This window comes from Ctenocephalides felis, unplaced genomic scaffold (assembly GCF_003426905.1).
Source record: "Ctenocephalides felis isolate EL2017-DRISC unplaced genomic scaffold, ASM342690v1 CF-g0.4_SCAFFOLD_01492, whole genome shotgun sequence".
In the NCBI taxonomy this organism is placed as follows: domain Eukaryota; kingdom Metazoa; phylum Arthropoda; class Insecta; order Siphonaptera; family Pulicidae; genus Ctenocephalides; species Ctenocephalides felis.
Window position 1 is genome coordinate 53,301,058 of NW_020537646.1, and position 21,220 is coordinate 53,322,277.

Genomic DNA, 21,220 nt, shown 5'->3' on the forward strand with positions numbered 1-21,220 from the left:
AAAAAGGAAATTATTAATAGTAATGTACAAGTACTATAGTTTTCTTATGGCATCTTCAATAACACATTTAAGAATAATATCTCTATCAGAAATAAGGGGTGCACGTTAATGGTGTTTTATTCCTCTAAATAAAAAAGAGGATTAGCAAATATATACTTTCTTCCATTTGACAGTTCCTGTCAATCTGTACAATGTAATTATTTTTACGATCATTAAACAACGCAGATAATAATATTTCTGTGTATTATCAAAATGCAACTATCACTACTCATAAACTTTTTGTGGAACATAGCCAAACCTAAATTACCCTTAGCTAGAATTTTATCATTAAGCATGAATTTCCTTCCATTTAATAAATCAGTATCTTCTCTTAGCCGACATAATATATCATTATGAATACTATTATTCAATGCCATTGGAAGATCGGCAAATATTTCAGCATGTTTCAGACTGGCTTGCAATTTCTTTATTAATGTTTTTCCCTGTTTATTAGTCTCATATCAATACTTGTGTTTAGTAAACCGTTTCATAACTACTTCCAAGAGAAAAACTGCTGAAAAAAATCAATGTTAAATTATTTATTACAAACATTTATTATTAGTACAAGAATAATTCTTAAAAACTTACCTATCGGTGAGTTGGTTAGTCTGACGGCAATTTAATCTTTCAATAACTATAACCTTAAAATTCCTAGCATTGTTAAATGTCTCAGTTATTATGCTTTAATAAAAACTTATATCAGACTAGTAGTAATAGATGCAAGTATTTTGAAGTATGCATATTGATAAAAATACTTACTTATTGTTGAAGGCCCGTAAATATTATTAATCATTTTACATACTACATAGGTTTTAGTAGAAAACACTAGTTTTGACCAGCCAAATAGCAAACATCTACAACATCCAAAACAATATTTATTTGTGATTAATGTTTGGTTATTTTCTCCTTATTACGTACTTTGTCATTTCTCGCTGGAAATACATGCAATTTTGCATTTTTTGGTATTAGTGCACCCTGGAACGTAACACATCGACATTTTGCTTGCAAACTAATCCTAATCACTTATAAACGCAACCGAACGTTCTCGAAATTGTTTGATTGCCCGCGTTGAAATTCTTACCAGATGAGTGCCAAATCGCTGCAAGAGCGCTCCAAGGGAGAGCAGCTCTAACTAAAATCGAGCTACAGAGTTTTGTTCGGAGATTACCGGCCATGGCGACATGTTCGTGAATCGAGCGTTATACCTGCTCGAGTCCTTTGGTTTTGAGACGTCCCGTTGCAAATTCATAGGATATTCATAGGATATCGCGATATTAGGAGATTGTGAGGACAAGTGGGACATTCCCTGGCATGTCTTGTGCTGTCTGGGTATGGAATTGATACTACACTAAAATGTATACTAATCTAAATATATGGAATATACAAAATAATATAATAAACGAGAAAGTGTAAAAGAATAAACATAAATGTAAATAGAAGAAAAAATTATTTAAAAAAAACGTAATAATATAAATAAACAAGAAACACCTCACTTGAGAACAAACCCTAGACGGACGCGTCGCAAAACGGAAAAGAACCGCCATATTATTTGACACGCTGACAGTTGATGCTACTTGTTGACAGTTGGTGTACAATTCTACTGTTGACAGTTGAAGTACGGTCAAAATTAAATGGCCGATTAGCAGAAATTAATGGCTCCTTTTTATATGTTTGTTTAAGAAAAAAGATATTAAATAATTGTTATAAATAATAATAAACAAGATACAGTAATAATGTGAACGCCGAATGTTTATTGAAATTATTCAACGTACTTAAAACATAATTAAGTATAATGATTAATTAAATAAAGAAATGCAGTAAACATTTTTAAGGTTAAGTGCCTCAAAGCTTATGTCATAATCTCGGAATACAGTAAACCCTCGCTTTACGCGGCAAATGCGTACCGTGCAGTATAGGAACCGTGCTATAAGAAACTCGTATTTAACATACAATTCAGGCTAATTCGTAGTGCGTTCTATGGAACCTTACATAGTGCAGTATGGGAACCGTGTTATGAGAGACTCAGAGTTGGTACAAATCGCACCATTTTTATCGCGTTGTATGGAGACCAAGAAATACAACTTGAAGTAGGAGAAATACGGACGAAATGACGTAAATGACGTGACGAAATTGACACCTTATTCAAAAATTGGCGCGACGCAGTAATCAGTCAAATATTGCTCAAACTATCTCAAGTCTTTATATAATCAGGCATGTCTAAAAGATAAAAGACATAAAATACAACAAATTTACAACAATACCCTTTGCACAACGAACTTATGGGCTGTTGACCAAATACCGTGTAATAAGAAGTCCGTGTAGTCGGAGGGATGTCGGATTTTTAGCTCCGTGTAGTATGGGAACCGTGTACCCAGAGTGCCGTGTAAAGCGAGGGCCTACTGTAGTTCTTAATAAAAACAATATAATAATGATAAAAATATTTTATCAATAGAATAAGTAAATAATAAATTAATTTACTCATTTTTTTTTTATTATTTTTGGTCAAACTAAAGACTTACAATAGACATTATTATAAAGACATGATTTGATTCCATCATCCATCAGATAAAATTGCATGAAAAAAAAACTACTTTAACTTTTCGAGGCTTGTAATTTTTTTTTATTTTTTTTTTTATTTTTATTTTCAATAGCAATCAGAATACATGACTATTCTATGAGCTATTTGGTTTATGTCATTCACTCACACACATACACACACACTTGCAAACACACATATAAATTTATCGGATCAATATTACAATTTACAAGGCTTGTAAATTGAAGGAAATATTGTTGGCAAGTAGATATAGGACTCAATACCTCGTCCGATTTTTTTCCTCTAATGAAATGTTCACTGCAAATGCGATCATAGGTCTTGGGAACCCACGGCGGTGATCCATCAACACTACAAATTTATATTTTGCATTATTTCAGCATTGTATTAAATAAACTGTTTGCAAAATAAACATTTTAGCGCTATGTGATAACTTTTATTTTTCTTTTAATCATAAAATTACAATTATTTTATAATAAAATGTAATTAATATATAGATAATAGTCATACATAATCAATATACAATATATAAATATATATTTTTCATTATTTCAGCCTTGTATTAATTACATTGTTTGCAAAACAATTTTTACTAGTAAGCATTAAACAACAATAATATAACAATTTATTGACTCATAATTTTTCTTTTTGCTAAGCATAACAATTTTACAATTATTCATAATACTCTTAATTGTATTTTTATAACAATAAGGTTATGATACTTTAATCTTCTAACCGCAGCGATCCACTTTTCCCGTTGATTTTCTTTCCACTTAGCTGTAGAAAATGTATAGAATTTGCAGTCACTTTTTCTGCTAGTATTTCTACAACCCACTATACAACAGCTTTGGCGGCTCATTTTTAATTATCCTATTTAAATTTGAAATAAACAAATATTTTATGTATTTTCATTTAAAATTACTGTTATAATAGCCAACTTTAATGCTCAAAGTAGCCACTACGAACGCTTCGGTCGATTTGACTACCCCTTCCATGCCTTCGCACATAGCCTATATGAACACGAAATTTAGTGAATAATGCATATAGTGTTAGTTCATTACATCGTCTGTCATTCTTAACTCTCATTAACTAATAATCACCCCGTGCAAAATTTGACATTCTTAAGCAATTCATTTTCTCCCAAGTATTTTCAGATCCGTGTGAAGTGGTAATCCAATTTTAAACAGCTGGAACAGCTTTTTATACGTGTATTATGTCTTTCTTGTAGAAGCGCATACTTGATTGCTTACACAATTTCTTAGAACTGACCTCTTTTCTTAAAACGTATTATGATTAGACTAATATGTCAATGCACTACGTAGTAATGTAGTAATTATGTCCTCCATATGAGTTTGAGGATATTGTCTAAGGGCTATGCATTTGAGAGCAATTCCTGATGAAATCTTTAGTAACAAACTAGCTGACCCGACAGACTTCGTCCTGTCAAAAAAAATCTACCAAATCGGTTCTGATTGCTCTGTCGATTCTTTAAGGTTCTGTCTAAAGCCTCAAAAGATTTTGTATGTGCCATCGTGCATTCATCCCAAACAATCAATTGATATTGCTGCAAAATCTTAGACATTGCAGAGTTCTTCGAAATGTTGCAAGGTGGAGTTTCATTGCTTTTCATATTTAATGGCAATTTTAGTGCTGAATGGGCTGTTCGACCACCTTCGAGTAAAGTTGCTGCGATTCCCTATGAAGCGAGTGCAAGTGCAATTTTGTTTTGTGAGCGAATTGTTGCTAATATTAATAAAATCAAAAAAGTTTTTCCTGTAGCACCAGGCGCATCTAAGAAGTAGATCCCCGCAGTTCCATCATTTGTTACTTTCATAAGAATATGAAATACATACCTCTGTTGTTCATTCAACAGTGGAAGATTTGTTTCGATTAATTCTTTCAAATTGCTGAGATCATACAATTTTTCTCGATGCAACTCTTGGTTAAAAGCATCATGCATTGAACGATTGGGCGCGGCCAGGCCTAAGTGAATTAATACTTTATTTGACATCATCAAGCACATGTCTTCAATTGAAATTAATGCTTCGTTGTAAATTTCTTTACTGATTTGCATATTTGGATTTCCCATTTTATGCCGTATTTATCACACATATAATCTTTGTATTTGATCCACAAATCAATTGGGTTTGATGGAAAGCCTGTGGATATGATTATAAAAAATAATGTTCGTATTTTATGAGCGTGTGAAGATATTACAGCATCACTGAGAATTTGATCCCAATGAGTGTCATTTTCTAGCAATTGTAAACGTTGACGGGCTTTTCTGTATGATCCACACAGTTCACCATCAACAGTTCGTAAATGTTGGAATGATGTTTGGCTACGTACATTGACTACTAGCAGTCGTAAATAAAAACATTCACCATGGCTTAGATGTACTGAATAAATTCGATCAATCGCACAAAACAAAAGCACACTCAGTAGAGTATAACAGAAAATGCAAGAAAAACACCAACGGCAAGGGCAACAAATGGACATTGACATTGATTGTTTTAATCTTATATGACTTGAAGTCAAATTCTTTAAAGCCATACCAATTTTATCGCCTGCTGAGAGTAAAACAAAAAAAATAATATCGAGAAGCCGACTACGATTATTTTTTTAGTTAGAAAAGGGCTGTTTTTAGGGATTTCCCGACGATTATTCGATTTTTTCTCGCCGTAAGAACCATCCTTGCACATAAACGAACATTTTAAAAAAAGAATTGGCCAAATTGGCCCAGGCGTTGTTGAGTTATGCGCTTACCAACACATTTTACGATCCATTTTTATATATAAGAAGATATACAAACACAAACGAACAAAAATCGCCATTTTGTAAACTGACACAAAAATAACACTGACGCATGGCCGGTAATCACGGAACAAACATCTGTAATCTCGTTTTTAGTTAGCAAACCAAAGTTTAGCCAAAACGGGCTAAAGAAAATATTCGAGAAAATAATATGGCGGAATAATATTTTAGTGTCAAAGTGTCAAATGTTTGTTAAAAGTTTATAACAAATATCATGTCAAAGTGCGGTGTACAATAATGCGGAACATCAACAAATATGCGAAAATGGTGTATTTCCTGCAGAAAATGACGTAATATGTAAAATGATTAGTAAAATAACTGGAGCCCGGGCTGAGCACTGATGGTGAGAACTAGGTGAATAAGTTTTATCAATATGTATACAACAAAATACTCGCATCTATTACTAGAACTTCTGATATAATTTTTTATTGTAGCTCAATAACTGAGACATTTAACAGTATCAATGCTAGGAATTTTAAGGTTATAAATACAAGACACCCGTCTTACTAAATCCCTTTCTGGAAGCTATGTTATTGAAAAATTATTCTTTTTATAACACTTTTTTGTATTGTTCTGGCAAAACTGAAGATGGAAAACCGTCCCTGAAAGGTGAGTTATTTAAAATTTTTCATACTACAAATTAAGTTCGTAGCTATATTTTTTTTTCAGCAGAGGTTCTTAACTCAAGATATAAGCACTGCAGAGACCAGATATGCAAAAAACAAAATTTATACCATATAACAAATGTGTTGAGAAAAGAAGTCAGAAGGATAAATATACAAAAAAATATTGAGGCAGAAGTTACAAGAAAGTGTCAAATGTGCTGACAATTTTGCTTATCTCCCAGCAACATTAAATAAGAGGGCTCGTAATTTTATATTAAGTCAACTAAGAGAACATACAAAGAAGCGAAAAGGAAGAAAATTTACACTTGATGATAAAATTCTTGCTTTAACTCTGCATACAATTTCTCTAAGAGGTTATTACTTTTGGAGAAAAATATTTGTTTTGCCTGCTCCTCAAACATTGAGAAAGTTGCTCTCAGCAATTCCTTTGTATAGTGGTATTAATGAGACCCTTTTCCAAACATTGGGTTTAGCTATGGCACAGAAAAAATATGTGAATAGCAAAAACTGTATTCTGATGTTTGATGAAATATCATTATCATCTGCATTCTTTAACGACTGTAAAAACGATCATATTGTTGGTTTTCAGGAACTGGCAAATGGTAGAGAAAGTTTATTTTCTGATCATGCTCTTGTCTTTTTCAAATCAAATAGTTGATACTTGAACTGTACGCAATGTTCATATTTTTTGTGATTGTTTAATGAATGTGTTTTTTTTTTTATAAATCTATAGTAATAAATAATGAAGTTGTTAAATGTTTTAGCAAATGTAGAAATTGTAAATAAGTGGCTACTTCATGGAGTATATTTTGCTAAACAGTTTATTTCTGTTTATTATTGGTGATAATACATTTAACAGATGTCGAGAAGTATATAGATCATGAATTGTACAATAATTTACCGGATAACAGCAGAATAGTTTGCAAATGACATCCCCATATAGTAATTTATTTTAGTAAGCTGTTGATATGCTTTTCAGATAAAAGTAATTTTGGTTTTGTTATGAGAACATAATGATTTTTTTTTCTTTGTGATAATGATGATAATGATATTTTGATCAACATTTAAAAGCAGATTAACGCAATGTGCAGAAAAGGTACTCTTACTCTTCTTTTATCTATGCACTGACGTTTCTTAGTAACCAACATAAAACATTTGAAAATACTTTTTTATCGGCTCACTAGCGCCAAATCTGCGACTACAAATGGACCCCTAAGTATTCCTTCTGAACGAGGATTTTGTTCTAAGTGAAAAGGCCCTGGTCGTAGTGTAGCTAGCGTAGGGAACATACATATAGAGAACTTAGTGTAATTATAGCGAATATAGTAATTAAGAGAACATTGTGTTTTAATATAGAGACGATTAGAGAGTTAACAAATCAGAAGTGGGATTACTCGAGGATTATTCAAGGATTAATTTAAAGACATTATTGATATATACAGTGACCATAACACCCATAACACGTTACAAAAACAATTATAAACATTGTGTGCTACACGTTTTCTTTTATCGACATGAGTGAACCGCGAGAGTTGAACCAAAGTGATGTTAGTATCGCAGAAGAAATTTTGTGACTGAGGGCTAACTTTAGAAGAAATAATCAAAACTATGATGCTGGAAAATAGACGCCGCGATGATGTTATGATGAAGATGCTGTATACGATTGCGAGCGGTAACACATCAAAGGCTACAAGCGGACTGGCGATTATGCCAGAATTACTAAAAAGGATAAAAGATTTCAAAGGAAATCCGGACGAAGCAGGCGCATGGATGAGTGAAATAATAAGTATTCAACTATTGCATCAATTACCCGACGCATATATTTTGGAAATAGCTCGAACACATCTCCTCGGCGGAGCGAAGCATTGGTACGACGCGAGGCGACATCTATTAGTTACGTGGGCGGACTTCAAGAGTGCATTCAATGATACGTTTGCGTCTATGGAGACGACAACCGAGAAATGGGTTCGGATGATGGATAGGGTGCAACAACGAGGTGAACCCATAGACCTTATACAATTTCATGGACTGCTAGTCCCCATACATTTCTCAAGTAAAAAAGTGTCAAAAGATGTTCTATGGTATGAGGGCAAACGAGGGTAATTTTGCGGCCGAGATATGTCAAACTCAATCGCTTGAACGTCAAATGAAAGTCCGTGTGTTCGAAATTGTTGGGAAAATATTATATAATATACAATTTATGTTAAACTAATGAATGTAATGAACTATTTATATATTTATTTATTTATTTTAGTTATACAAAGTGTTTAAGGAAAATAAGAAAAAAAAAAATAAAAAAATATTTTACATATTATAAAATTCACTGAAAATAAGAACAGTTGGCTAGAGCTATTATGGGAAATTAGAAAGCAATAATGAAATACTTGTTTAAATGTAATATATTTATTATTGGTGTTTAAAAAGCACAATTTTTGTGTGAAAGTGGCGTACATATTTATCAACTTTGCTTTTTTTATGTTCTTCATGGTGCATTCTAATTGTTAAATACATTTTTGCGACAAAGTTGATAAGGTCATGATAGTGCTGGACAAATTGCTGGAAATGGCTTGATCTAAAAAAAATGTGCAAATCCCAAGTCATTCAACTTTCGGTGAATCGTGCTTTCATATGAACTTTTGTACATTAAATTTGAAGAATTTCGAATTAGAGTTTCTATATATAAACATAATTTAAACATTTCATCGGAAGGATATGAAAGATATCCTCGATTTTTTACATCGATGAATGTCGAATTTCCCGGAATACTTGCAAAGCATTCAGAACAGGTTTTACTGCAATCAGAAACTTTACCACAGACGAAACACATTTTAGAAGACACTTTACTTTTAACAATTTTACAACAGGTATATTTTTATCCTCTTTTAGTTTAAAAACCCGAGCGATCAAACATCACGTGAACCCAAGTAACTGTAAAGTTTAAGCGATCGAGTGCATTCGACTAATCTCGGTAAAGCTCGTGTTCGTATTTGACATATCTCGGCCGCAAAATTACCCTCGTATGCCCTCATACCATAGAACATCTTTTGACACTTTTTATGCGCTCAACTAGCAGTCCATGTATTGTATAAGGTCTATGGGTGAACCACTTTATCAATACTTCCACGATAAAGTTAGATTGTGCAGTGTTCTAGGATTGGAACTAGCAGAAATTAAAGAGCAGATTCTAATTGGATTAAAATCAAAGAATATGTGTGACGTTATGATGGCGAGAACTCACTACAGTACCGATGACTTATTTAATGATATGAATGCCTACAAAAGGATTGAATTTAAAAGAAAAGAGAGGAACCCCATACACAAAGAGAACCAAGTAATGACAAGAGCGTCATTACCTACGGAGACAGCGAGAACGAGAGGAATTAAATCTGAATACAATCGAAAGGAATACTTGCCAGCTAGAGACAGCAGTGACAGACCACTATGTTTCAAATGTAAAACATATGGCCATGTATCAAAATATTGTGATCGAATCAAATCAAAGAACAAACGCACTGTAGAAAAGTCTAATGTACAGACGAATGCCGACATGAATAGAGAGCAAAAAGAAAACCTAAAATACTTTTATGACGCTTATATTTCAGGTAAACAGATTAAAAGTTATATTGATTTAGGCAGCCAGTGCACACTTCTGAGAAAAAGTGACGCAGATGGTTTAGGAATACAGCAACATCACAATCAGAGGTTTTGGCTGCGGAGAAGTTCGACCGATAGGTAGTTGTACCATAGAAATTAAAGTAGACGAAGCTAAGGCAGTGACTCCTATATATGTTGTGAAAGATGAATGCCAATCAATACCATTACTAATAGGACAACCATTCACAGAACAAAGACACATTGTGATAGTTAGAAGAGGAGGTGTCTTACGAATCTTCGAAGACAAAGTTAGTGAAATGGATGATTGCCTGAGGGATTTGAAAGTGCCGGACTTACCACCACCGAAAACTAACCTGTGGGCTAAAGAAACGTACGTTATTCCGCCTAAGTATGTAGGGTTTATTAGTGTATATACTGATAGAGACACAAATGCTGATATGTATATAGAGACCAATACAACAAGAGACAACAGATGTATTCCAAGATGTGTAGCGTCAATGAGAGGGGTGAGACCATCATACCGATTTTGAATATATCAGATAATGAAACAATGGTTGAAAAGAATTATAAAATTACTAAATGTGACAAGTGCCATGAAAGTGAACAAACTCAGGAAAAATCAGATGTAAGAGAACTAACAACGGGTACAATAAAATTAAATGAGGACATACCGGAAGAGAGTGGAATAAAATTATATAACTTATTAGATGAATACAAAGATTGTTTTGCCAGTAAATTAACAGAGTTAGGATGTACAAACCAAGTGAGCTGCAAAATTGAAACAATAACTGAAGAGCCCCGATTACATTCAGACCATATAGAATGAGTTATGGAGAAAGAGAAAAACTTAGAGTGATGATACAAGATCTGAAAAACGCAGGTATTGTCGTGGATTCGACATCAGACTTTGCAAGCCCCATCTTAATCGTGAAGAAGAAGACAGGAGATGAAAGAATCTGTATAGACTACCGTGCACTAAACAAGATTACTAAAAAGATGACACATCCCTTACCATTGATTGACGACCAACTAGACAGATTGGCAGGAAATGAATACTTTACAACATTAGACATGGCATCAGGATATTACCAGATACCTATGGATAAACAATCACAGAGAAAGACGGCATTTGTAACGCCTGATGGAATGTTTTAATTCACCAGAATGCCATTTGGTATAGTCAATGGGCCAGCGATATTCCAAAGGTTGGTTAATAGTTTACTGGGACCACTGCGGTTTACAATAGCTTTAGCATATATGGATGATATATTAATTCCGAGTAGAACTGTCGAGGAAGGTATCATGAATCTGGAAGAGGTTTTAAAAGTGATCAGAAAAGCGAAGCTAAAATTGAATATGAAGAAGTGCTACTTTTTACAAAAAGAAATAGAATACCTTGGGTTCAAAATTTTGAAAATGGGGGTGAAACCAGGAAGAAAGAAACTAAATGGAGTACTAAACGTACACGAGGTTCGTCAATTCTTGGGGTTGACTGAGTACTTCAGGAGATTTATTCAAAACTATGCGACGATATCCAAACCAATTAGCAACCTAATATAAACAGATGCAGAATTCAAATGGGCAAATGAACAACATGCGGTGTTTGAAAAATTGAAGAATGAACTTGTCTCTACTAAAGTATTAGCATTATTTGTTGCAGATGCTTATACAGAGGTGCACACAGACATTAGCAGTGGTATGGACAATGGATAAGTTAAGAATGTACCTAGTTGGGAGAAAATTTATTGTAGTGACAGATTGCAATGCATTGAGAAGTACATTCACTAAAAGGAATTTAATACCAAGAATAGGACGATGGTGGCTGAAACTACAAGAATTTGACTATGAGGTGATTCATTGACCAGCAGAGAAGATGAGACATGTGGATGCTCTATCCCGAAATACCATAAATGAAGCTGAAGAGACAGAGTGTGTGGATGGACTTATGGTATTGAATAACTATTTAATAGAAGAAGACTGGTTAACCATAGCGCAGAAAAATGATGAAAAACTGAAGTTTATTATGGGCATTATACAGAAGGGACATTATGCAGGGATCAACAGAGAAGATGATAAAATTATAAAGGAGTATGAGATCAAAGATGGAAGATTAATGACAAAAATTGAGAATCGGTTAGTGTATGTAGTATGTACCAAAAAGAGTGAGGTCACAGATTTTAAGAAGAGATCATGACGATTTGGCACACATTGGACGGGACAAGGTTATAAAAAAGATATCGGAGAAGTATTGGTTTCCTAGAATGCGAAATTATGTGAAGGGATATATAGGAGCATGCATTGAATGCCTATATAGCAAGGTACCGGGAGGCAAGAAACCGGGGAAACTACATTCCATAGACAAAATAGGAATACCATTTCACACATTGCATATAGATCACTTCGGACCGTTTATTAAAAGTAAGGCTGGAAACACCTTCTTAATCATAATCGTAGATGGGTTTACTAAATACACAATTTTTAGAGCTGTTCGAGATACGAAAAGTCATGGAAGTAAGAAGATTTTAGAAGAAGTCATATCGTTCTTTGGGTGCCCAGTGAGAGTAATTACGGACAGAGGCACGTTTTTCACAGAAAAACCGTTTTGAAGATTTTTGCAAGAAAAATGATATTACACACGTGAGAAATGCTACTTCAACACCAAGAGCAAATGGACAAGTGGAGAGAGTAAATAGATTTGTAACAACGGCCTTGGCATCGTTATCAAAAGATGAACACTTTGAAGACTGGAAAAAAGTATTAAACAGTTTCAATGGAGCATTAATAACACATACTTTAATGCAATTAAGACAACTCCATTTCGATTGTTATTTAATTACGAACCAAAGTCAGGCGACTTAGTGAGTTATTTGAGAAGTTCCAGAGCAAATTGAACGCCGACGGTACGAGCATAATGGGGTTACGCGACGAGTTATTGTACGACAGGATGAGGGCGTTACTGAAACAGAGGGAAAAGCAAACGAGACCAGTGTATGATACACCGTGTATCACGTGATGACGGATTTGTCGAAATCTTTGGGTGACGGCAGAACTGAGTGGCTGCAAAAGATTGATGGTCCAAAGTCGCGGCATGAATGGCCGGATAATGTAATATAAGGTAACGAACTAAACCATTTAGCAGATGCGGGACGTGACTGGTATGACACAGAGAAGTATGAAATAAAGTCGTGAGACGACTTTAAAGAAGATTTTAGGCATGCATTCACAGGTATAGAGGAAACTACATCCAAATGGGAACGCTTGAAGAAACGTGTCCAACTGAAGTCAGAAGAGGTCATCACATACTACCATTCAAAGAGGAAACTGCGCCAAGCACTGAACTTTAGTCCCGAGGAGACTAAGCTTATCGGACTGCAAAATATGGATTTGTGCATAGATGAACAAGTATAAGATTTGTGTTACTTAGTGGCAGATGAAAACCACAGCAATGCCAGAGAACTAAGTACGAGCACACTAAAGTATGAAAGGTTAATAGCAGACAGGAAATCAGGAATGGGTGAGAGCGGTGGGAGCCACCACGAGTACCAGCCACAAAGCACAAAGCACAAAGATACGACAGTGAAAAGTGAGAAGAAGAAATACTCTGGGGAGAAGGTATTTAAGTGTTTTAGATGTAAAGGGAGGGGACATCTTGCTCGTGCCTGTCCAGAGTTTTGACCAAAAACTGAACCAAAGTCTCCTAGTGGTGAGGTTAAATGCATCACTCATGGCAAGGACCTATCTATGAGTAAATATCTGAAATTAATAACCATAGATAACAAGGAATTCAAAGCTATGGTAGATGCAGCAGTTCCGAATGTACTATAAAGTAGTCGTTGGTGACTGATACGAAGTACAAGATGCTGCATGGTCCTATAATGATGAAGAGCTTGGGACCGGATCACTTCATGATTGAGTCTCTTGGAGCAATCATAGTGACAACGGAGGTAAACAAAGTCATGGCAAAAGATACACTAACAGAGATAACAAACTCACGTTTATGTACAACGAGAAACATCCCTTTGCGAACATGGAAGTGGTGGGCCTAATAGAACAGAGACTGAGGATAGCCACTGAGATAACACTACCTCTAGGGACAGTAAACTTAGTCAGAGTTAACGGCAGATGAACAGACTGACTTGACTGTATCTGTACTGAACTTCAATGACAAACCTGTACGTTTACCAAAGGGCTTGACGGTACACACGAGGCAAGTTTGCATAGTACAGCGACAAACAACAGAGACATGGGAAACCAACCCAAAGAGGTCGTAGATGAACTGATAAGTGTTTTAAATAATTACAGATCATGCATCTCTAAAGACATCAGGGAGTCAGGTCTAACCAGCAGCGTTGAAATGGACATCAAGGAGATACCAAGCAGCTGACTAGTCAGAGCAAAGACCTAACAAGCCAGCAACTTAGAGAGGCAAGAAATTAGCCGCTGGGGGATGTGGCTACCATCTATATAGCGTGACAACCCAAATTTTAACCTGCATCTATTTGGAGTACTGCATAATTCCTTTACTATATTTTTAGACCTCAATCTCCTAACTAAAAACATAATAATCATTTAATAATAATTTTCTGCAAATGGTATTAGTATATTTAGAATTATACTTACTTGGGCTTTTCACCGAAGTTGCATGGTATTCTTCTCGTCTTGTATCAAATTGATTTTCTGATTCTCTATCAGAATTATCTCCTCATCCTGCACCATAACGTACTCTTGTTTCAATCTGTGAAACAAGAGAATTATTATATGATTGACGGAAAAATTCTTCTTTTGTCTATGAACGGAAAAACGTGTAGTTTGGTACGTTAAATTTTGCCATATTAAACATCGCTTAAATCTTACACAATAAAGTCTCACACAGTTACTTAAAACCGATTCCGCCGCATAATAGAAAAATGTTATGGCAAGGCCATGTTATGAAGAACTTTCCATACTAAATATGGACAAAGCCATGTAAACCATGTGGTTGGTGTGGAGTCAGGCGTATTTCTCAGGTTGTCATATAGAAAACATTACCAAGAAACCGAACAAATGTCAAACTAGTGGGATATCGTGCCTTAAGGCAAATTGCTGGAACTTCCCGTACTAAAAACTAAAAAAAGATTAATTATGTTTTAAACTTTGAAAAAAATGGTTTTTTGAGATATTTTAAATTTTTGAAAAAAAAAACTTTTTTGGAAAAAAAACTTTTGGAAAAAAATGTTTTTTTTTAGTTTGAAATATTTTGGAAATTTTGAACTTTTTTTCAAAGCAATCTCAGTGCTTTAGTTGCATAGAGACGCAATGTCGAAGCGCATAAACGCCCCGTCTTCGTCTAACGGACAAACGATATTACGAGACCCATAGAAATGTAAACAAAATTGATACAGATCATTAAAATCTCCATAAAATATCTGATTTTTTGACCTCAAAATGGCATTTTTTTACCTTTTTTTTTTACTAGATCTCCGAAACCGCTAGACCTGCCTATCCAAAAATTTAATAAGTTCTTCATCTTGTCAATACAAGTAAAATGATTTTTGAATTATTAAAATCGGACGCTCGGTTCTCTTAAAAACTGAGTTATGGTTTTTGGAACTTTTTGCCCTGAATCTTCGGAACAGCTAAGCCTGTCTGGTCCAAAAACTAATCAGCACATCTCCTTATAAATAGGAATCGAATGTTTTTTGAATAATTGAAATTGGTTGAAACGTGTTCCCGAAATTTTAGACAAAAATTTGTATCCGCACACACACACGTACACCTATTTTTGCTAAGGTTTCACATACACACATACATATACATCCATTTTTGCCAAAATGTTCTGAAACCTCTAAATCGTAAATATATATAAAAAATTTTATTTTCGATTTTTTTTGCGATTACTATAATTTGCCCTACGGGAAGTTAAAAAACGATGGATTTCTGGAACAGCTTCATAACATGCGAGTGACATTGCAGTTTATGTGTAAAACATGGCGAGTTATCTCCGAAGAACAAATGTATATTACCGTGTTTTGACATTGAGTATTGCCATGCTTTGATTATAGATGGCTCATATGTGCTCAATTTCAACTACGCTCATTCGTTCATTTCATCGCCGTGCGAATAATCTAATGTGCGAATAACCTATTATAACGAATGTGCGAATAACCCAAGTTTGTAAACGCGTGTTGTTAAATAGTTATGTTTTTGTAAATATTTAATAAATAAATTTAATATGATCACGTGCCACGTTGTTTCAACTAATGAATATTAAATTGCACGTCTTTCTGCAAGTGATGCTCAGGTATGTATGATGATGTACTATATTTATTTATATAATGAAAATGTATAATCATAATATGATGAAAATGTCATCAGTCAAAAACTTTTCAATCAATTCAAGAAAGCATCATAAAGTTCATGTTCTCCCGAGCCTAAATATGCCGGGTTTGTACTATAATATATGATTGTATTTTAATAATAATTATTTTAGAACATGGTGTATCAATGTCAATTCGTTAAAATGATGTAGAGGCAATGACAGATTGTCGAAGGAGAGTAATCTTACCTTAGGTAATTAAATACTATAATAATTATTATGAATAAGGTAAAATAATTTTAAACTTTAAATCAAGCCTTTCTTGTAGTAAATAACTTCCCGTAGGGTAAGTTATTGTAATCGTGCAAAAATCGAAATTGAAAATTTTTGCATTTCTCGACGTTTTGAAGGTTTTTGAACATTTTGGCATACCTCAGAAAAAATGGATGTATGTATGTGTGTGTGTTTTGTGTGTCCGCATTTTTTCGTTCACGTTTTTGGGCACACGGATCAACCGATTTCAATGGTTCAAAAAACATTCGATTCCTATTGATAGGGAGATGTGCTGATTAGGACAAAGGCGGGTCCAATTACGGAGATAAAGAACAAAGAGTGCAAAAAATAGAAATCGAGTTTTTGAGAGAACGGAGCATCCGATTTGAATGATCTAAAAAACATTAATGATTGGGAGTAGTGGTTATTAGTTTTTGGCAAAGGCATGCTCAGCCATTTCGAAGATACAGAGCTAAATGTGCAAAAATGGTAGTTTTTGAGAGAACTAAGCGTCCGATTTGAATGATTCAAAGAACTTTCTGCTTGTTTTAACAAAATAATTGATTTTGGAAAAAAATTGTTAAAAATTTTGTTTATAAATTTTTTTTTTTCAAAATTTTTTTTTTTGTATATCGAAAATAATTCAGATTTTATTTTTAATTCTGACTCAAGTTCTAATATACATTAAACAAATAATTTCAACTTTGCAATTCAGTTTATATAATTCTTATAAATATTAGACAATGTTACAATCTTTTCAATAACCTATTTGAAAATATTCAATTTTCCTGGAACATTTCGTTAAGATACGGGAAGTTCCAGCAATTTGCCTTAAGGCACAATGTCATACACCCCACTAGTTTATATAATAATATGCTTCTTGTTTAGGCTTCTTTGAGCTTTATAGAAGTGGGTGGATTAGACAAATTTCCTTTACGGGAATCATGAAAGAGTTTTCCTCTCACCCAGTCATGACTAGTGTTAGAACAAAATATCGAGTACTGAGTAAATATCGATACTTTGCGGTCGATAGTGAGTACTTTTGCTATCGATTTTTTAGCTCGATCTATTTTCCAATATCGATTCTTTTCGTCGATAGTACTCAAAAAAAATCGACAGCGTAATCTATGAACACCACTCATCGACCAACTATAAACACCACTCATTGCAAATGCAATACAATAGTCTCTCTAGGTGGTCGTAACCATAGATAAACAAGTATAATGGCATACAAGGTAAACAAGTATAACCATAGATAACAAGTATATGGTCGTAACTGTTCAAAGAATTGTCCAAAAACGATCCCTCAGGGTCATCAGTCTCAAAAACCCAAAATGAATATGACCACACTAATAAATAAAGATGTTTATTTATTATTCTTATGTAAAATGAAACGGATTTTAAAATACCTTAAATGTTTTATAAAAACATATTCAACAAATAAAGTATGATTACTTTGCGTTTACTATATTTTGATTCTTTTTTACGCAAAATACTAATACATAGAAATTGATGAATATTATTATTTGAAATAATTATATCTCGATTCTTTTTTACGCAAAATACTCATGTTTTGAAATTTTTGAATTTCAACATGCAAACATATGGGTTTGAGTTTCTCGGAACCATTTAAACTTTAAATCCTATCGCTCCGAAGGGATGCTTCTCTACAAGTGTCGAAGATAATATCTTGACTGTCATTAAACTGAATGTTTATTGCTTTCCAAAGAGGTTTTTTAAAGTTGCTAAAATTATTCATACAAAAATATTCAACAATTATAAAATATTATTTTACTTAAAAATATTACAAATATTATTGTGCTTAAAAATACTTAAAAAGTATTGCTTTTTGAATATAGTATCAGACTATTATATTGTTTTAATCAAAAATACTCAACTATTGTAACTTGTCTTTTTTTGAAAAATTATAGAATTTGAAAGTAGTATTGAAAAATTACTGTTAAAATTTTACAATATTGGAAATGATTCTGATTTAACACATCAGATACAAGCAATAGAATTCATTCTAATATTGTGATATGATATTTAATTAGTTTTAGATCTTTGTTGCACTTATGTTTGATTTTTATGAAAAGTACTCAAAATTCGATATTGAGTACTATCGATACTTTTGCCACGATATTTTTTTGGCATCGATATTTTGATTAGATACTTTTTAAAGTACTCAATATCGATCTTTTGCCTCGATACTTCTAACACTAGTCATGACTAGGAGAACATCCTGATGTAGGATCAGGCGATTATTCTGATAGAGGGTAAACAAAACAATCTAATACAAAACCACAACAGTGTGCAAATTCAATGAAAAGGTAATATTAATTCTCAATACCATTTGCAAAGAAAAGAAGAAAATTCAGAGCAAAGGACAAAATTCTTGCTTTGAAACTGTACAAAAAGTCTGCAAAGGCATCAAATGCATAAAATTTTATTCTGTTTATTAAAAACACTTAGTTTTATAGTTTTTTATCTTTTATGGAAGTTTTAGGGTTAATGTTTTCATCATGATCATAATATGGATGAACGTGATGTTTAAAAAACACTCATATACAGAAACTACAAAGATTTCGTCAAATACAAGTTTATTAATGATTGATTAGATGGCAAAATAACTATTAAATGGAGAGATAATAAAGAAGAATGTCTCGTAAATGAATTTTAATCCTAGGAGTTTAGTTTTATCTCAATTTTGACGTCAATATATATATTTTTCGTTTTTAGGATTATTTTGTTTGGGAAGTTTTTGTTTTTTTTTCACATTATCTCTTCTTTTTATTCTGTTGAATTTTTGCATTACTTGTCATTCCTTCTAAATTTGTCATTCCATCGTCAATACTCCTGCACTTTTCTCTTCTTAGTTTTTAAGTTTTTAATATATTATTAATAGTCATTAAGTAATTAATATTAATAAGTTATTTTTCTTTAATTTGTAGTACTTTAAAAATATGTCTGTAATATACTTTAATTGATATTTGTCACTGACAAATTGTCAGTTATTTCTGTTTAGTTTATAATTCTGCAAAAATATGGCTGTGATATATTTAAAAATATATTTTGTATTTCGTATGTTTTGTTCTTATTTCCAATATTTAATTTTTTTTAGATTTTTTGGCTGTATTGATTATATGTACAAATGTAGAAGTAATACCAGGAGTTAATTTACAAAATGTCATCTATAATCAAAGTTGCGCATTTCAACCGATGTAACGAATAGACCTTATATACATGGTCGGTAATCTCCGAACAAATGCAGTTTACCGTGTTTTGAAATGAATTGGTAATCGAATTGATCGAAGGATGGCGCTTCGATTTACAATTTTATTGATTTAGTTGGTCTACATTGATTTGATCGCCATTTTCTATAAGTTGTCATCGCGTCATCGCGTGCGTAGATAAACAAGTAAATATAAATAAAATATATAAAATGATCGCGTGTTTTAGTTGAGTTTTGTTATACTTGTTTATCTGTGATTGTTTATATATAATTATGTTTTGGTGATTATTTTTTTTATTTATATACTTGTTTATCTGTGATTGTTTATATATAATTATGTTTTGGTGATTAATTTTTTGATTTATTATTAAGTTAAAATGGTAAAGTGTAATGTGCCAAATTGTGATAATTCCACAAATAATAAAAAAATGCATGTCTTTCCGGCATCTAATTATCAGGTATGTATATAATGATGTATTATGCATAATGAATATGTATTATGAAATTGTTCTAGATGTTTTTAATTTGTATGCAGAGGGCGAGTAATCCTGTAATGGATGACCTAACTCTTTAGTTTGTGGCACAAATCGAAGATGATTTGAAATCGAAACCTATTAGAAGTGTTTTCTTTACGGCAATAACAGAATAGTTTTCGAGTCACTAAGAAGTGACTCAGAAGTGAAGTTGGAGAATGTTCTGACACGGATAAGGATAAATTGCAACAGAGTATAAAATGTTCTGAAAAGTTTTCAAATATTCCGGAAACATTAAATGTAAGTGCAAGAATTTTGATGCTGTCTCAATTAAGAGAGCATACTAAAAGACCAGGAAGTTGAAAAGAACCCGGCCTAAGAATGCCATAAATGAATTTTAATCCCAGAAATTTAGTTTACTCTCAATCATATCATATATATATATATATATATATATATATATATATATATATATATATATATATTAAGATATTATTATTATTCAGTCTTTGTAAATTTAGCACTATCCTAAATGTCCTACACTATTTGTGTGTAGTTTTTATACATTATTGGTCATTAAGCAATTAATATTACTCATTTCTTGTAAATTTGTCATTGCATTTTAAATGCTGTTTCTTAGTTAATTATAGTTGTAAAATACTTTTTATTATGTATAATAATTTCCTTTTACTGTATTACGTATACGAACCACGTCTAGAAAAAATACCAACGGTTAATTTACATAGTGTACACGTGCTGCCATGTTGTGATCAATTCGCAAACTAAAATGGGTGAAACGTCAAATCGCCCCAGATAGCGATCTATTTATGCTTATTTATCTATGCTTATATACATGTTTTTAATGTACTTATATATATATATATATATATATATATATATATATCATAGATGAACAAGTATAAATAGATAGCAAACAAGACCGCTTTTCGATTATTTTAATTTTAATTTTCCGCTCCTGCTATAGAGGCGCGACGAGTGTAGCATGAAAATTTACCCTTAGGTTCAATTCTAGATAAATCCAAATCCTTAGGTTTAATTCTAAGAAAAATTTATATATAATAATATTACAATAAATCTGAAATTTTAATATGTAAAATGATAACAAAACATACTCATATAAAATATATTTTCATATATATTAAAAACATGTTCAAAAATGAAATAAAATTAATATTTAAGCAATAATTAAATATAAATAATAAAATATTTTAGTAAAACATTTACATAATTTAAATAAAATACAATTATTAATAAATAGACAAGATTTTCTAACATTCG

At 32.6% G+C, this 21,220-nt stretch overlaps 1 protein-coding gene and 1 long non-coding RNA gene across 3 annotated transcripts; both read left to right on the plus strand.

Moving 5' to 3' along the window:
- Positions 1–5,561: 5,561 nt before the first annotated feature.
- Positions 5,562–6,316, plus strand: LOC113370626. 2 transcript variants are annotated; one of them, XR_003366591.1, is made up of 3 exons: positions 5,562–5,761; positions 5,842–6,016; positions 6,077–6,316. It is a non-coding gene; the product is annotated as an uncharacterized LOC113370626 (long non-coding RNA). The 2 variants fall into 2 exon arrangements; XR_003366592.1 differs by having other exon boundaries at positions 6,080–6,316.
- A 4,154-nt stretch (positions 6,317–10,470) lies between these two features.
- LOC113371390 lies at positions 10,471–11,361 on the plus strand. Its single transcript, XM_026612018.1, has 3 exons — positions 10,471–10,779; positions 10,932–11,118; positions 11,219–11,361. Exons 1-3 carry the CDS (start codon positions 10,471–10,473, stop codon positions 11,359–11,361), a joined length of 639 nt encoding a protein of 212 aa, XP_026467803.1.
- Positions 11,362–21,220: the final 9,859 nt, after the last annotated feature.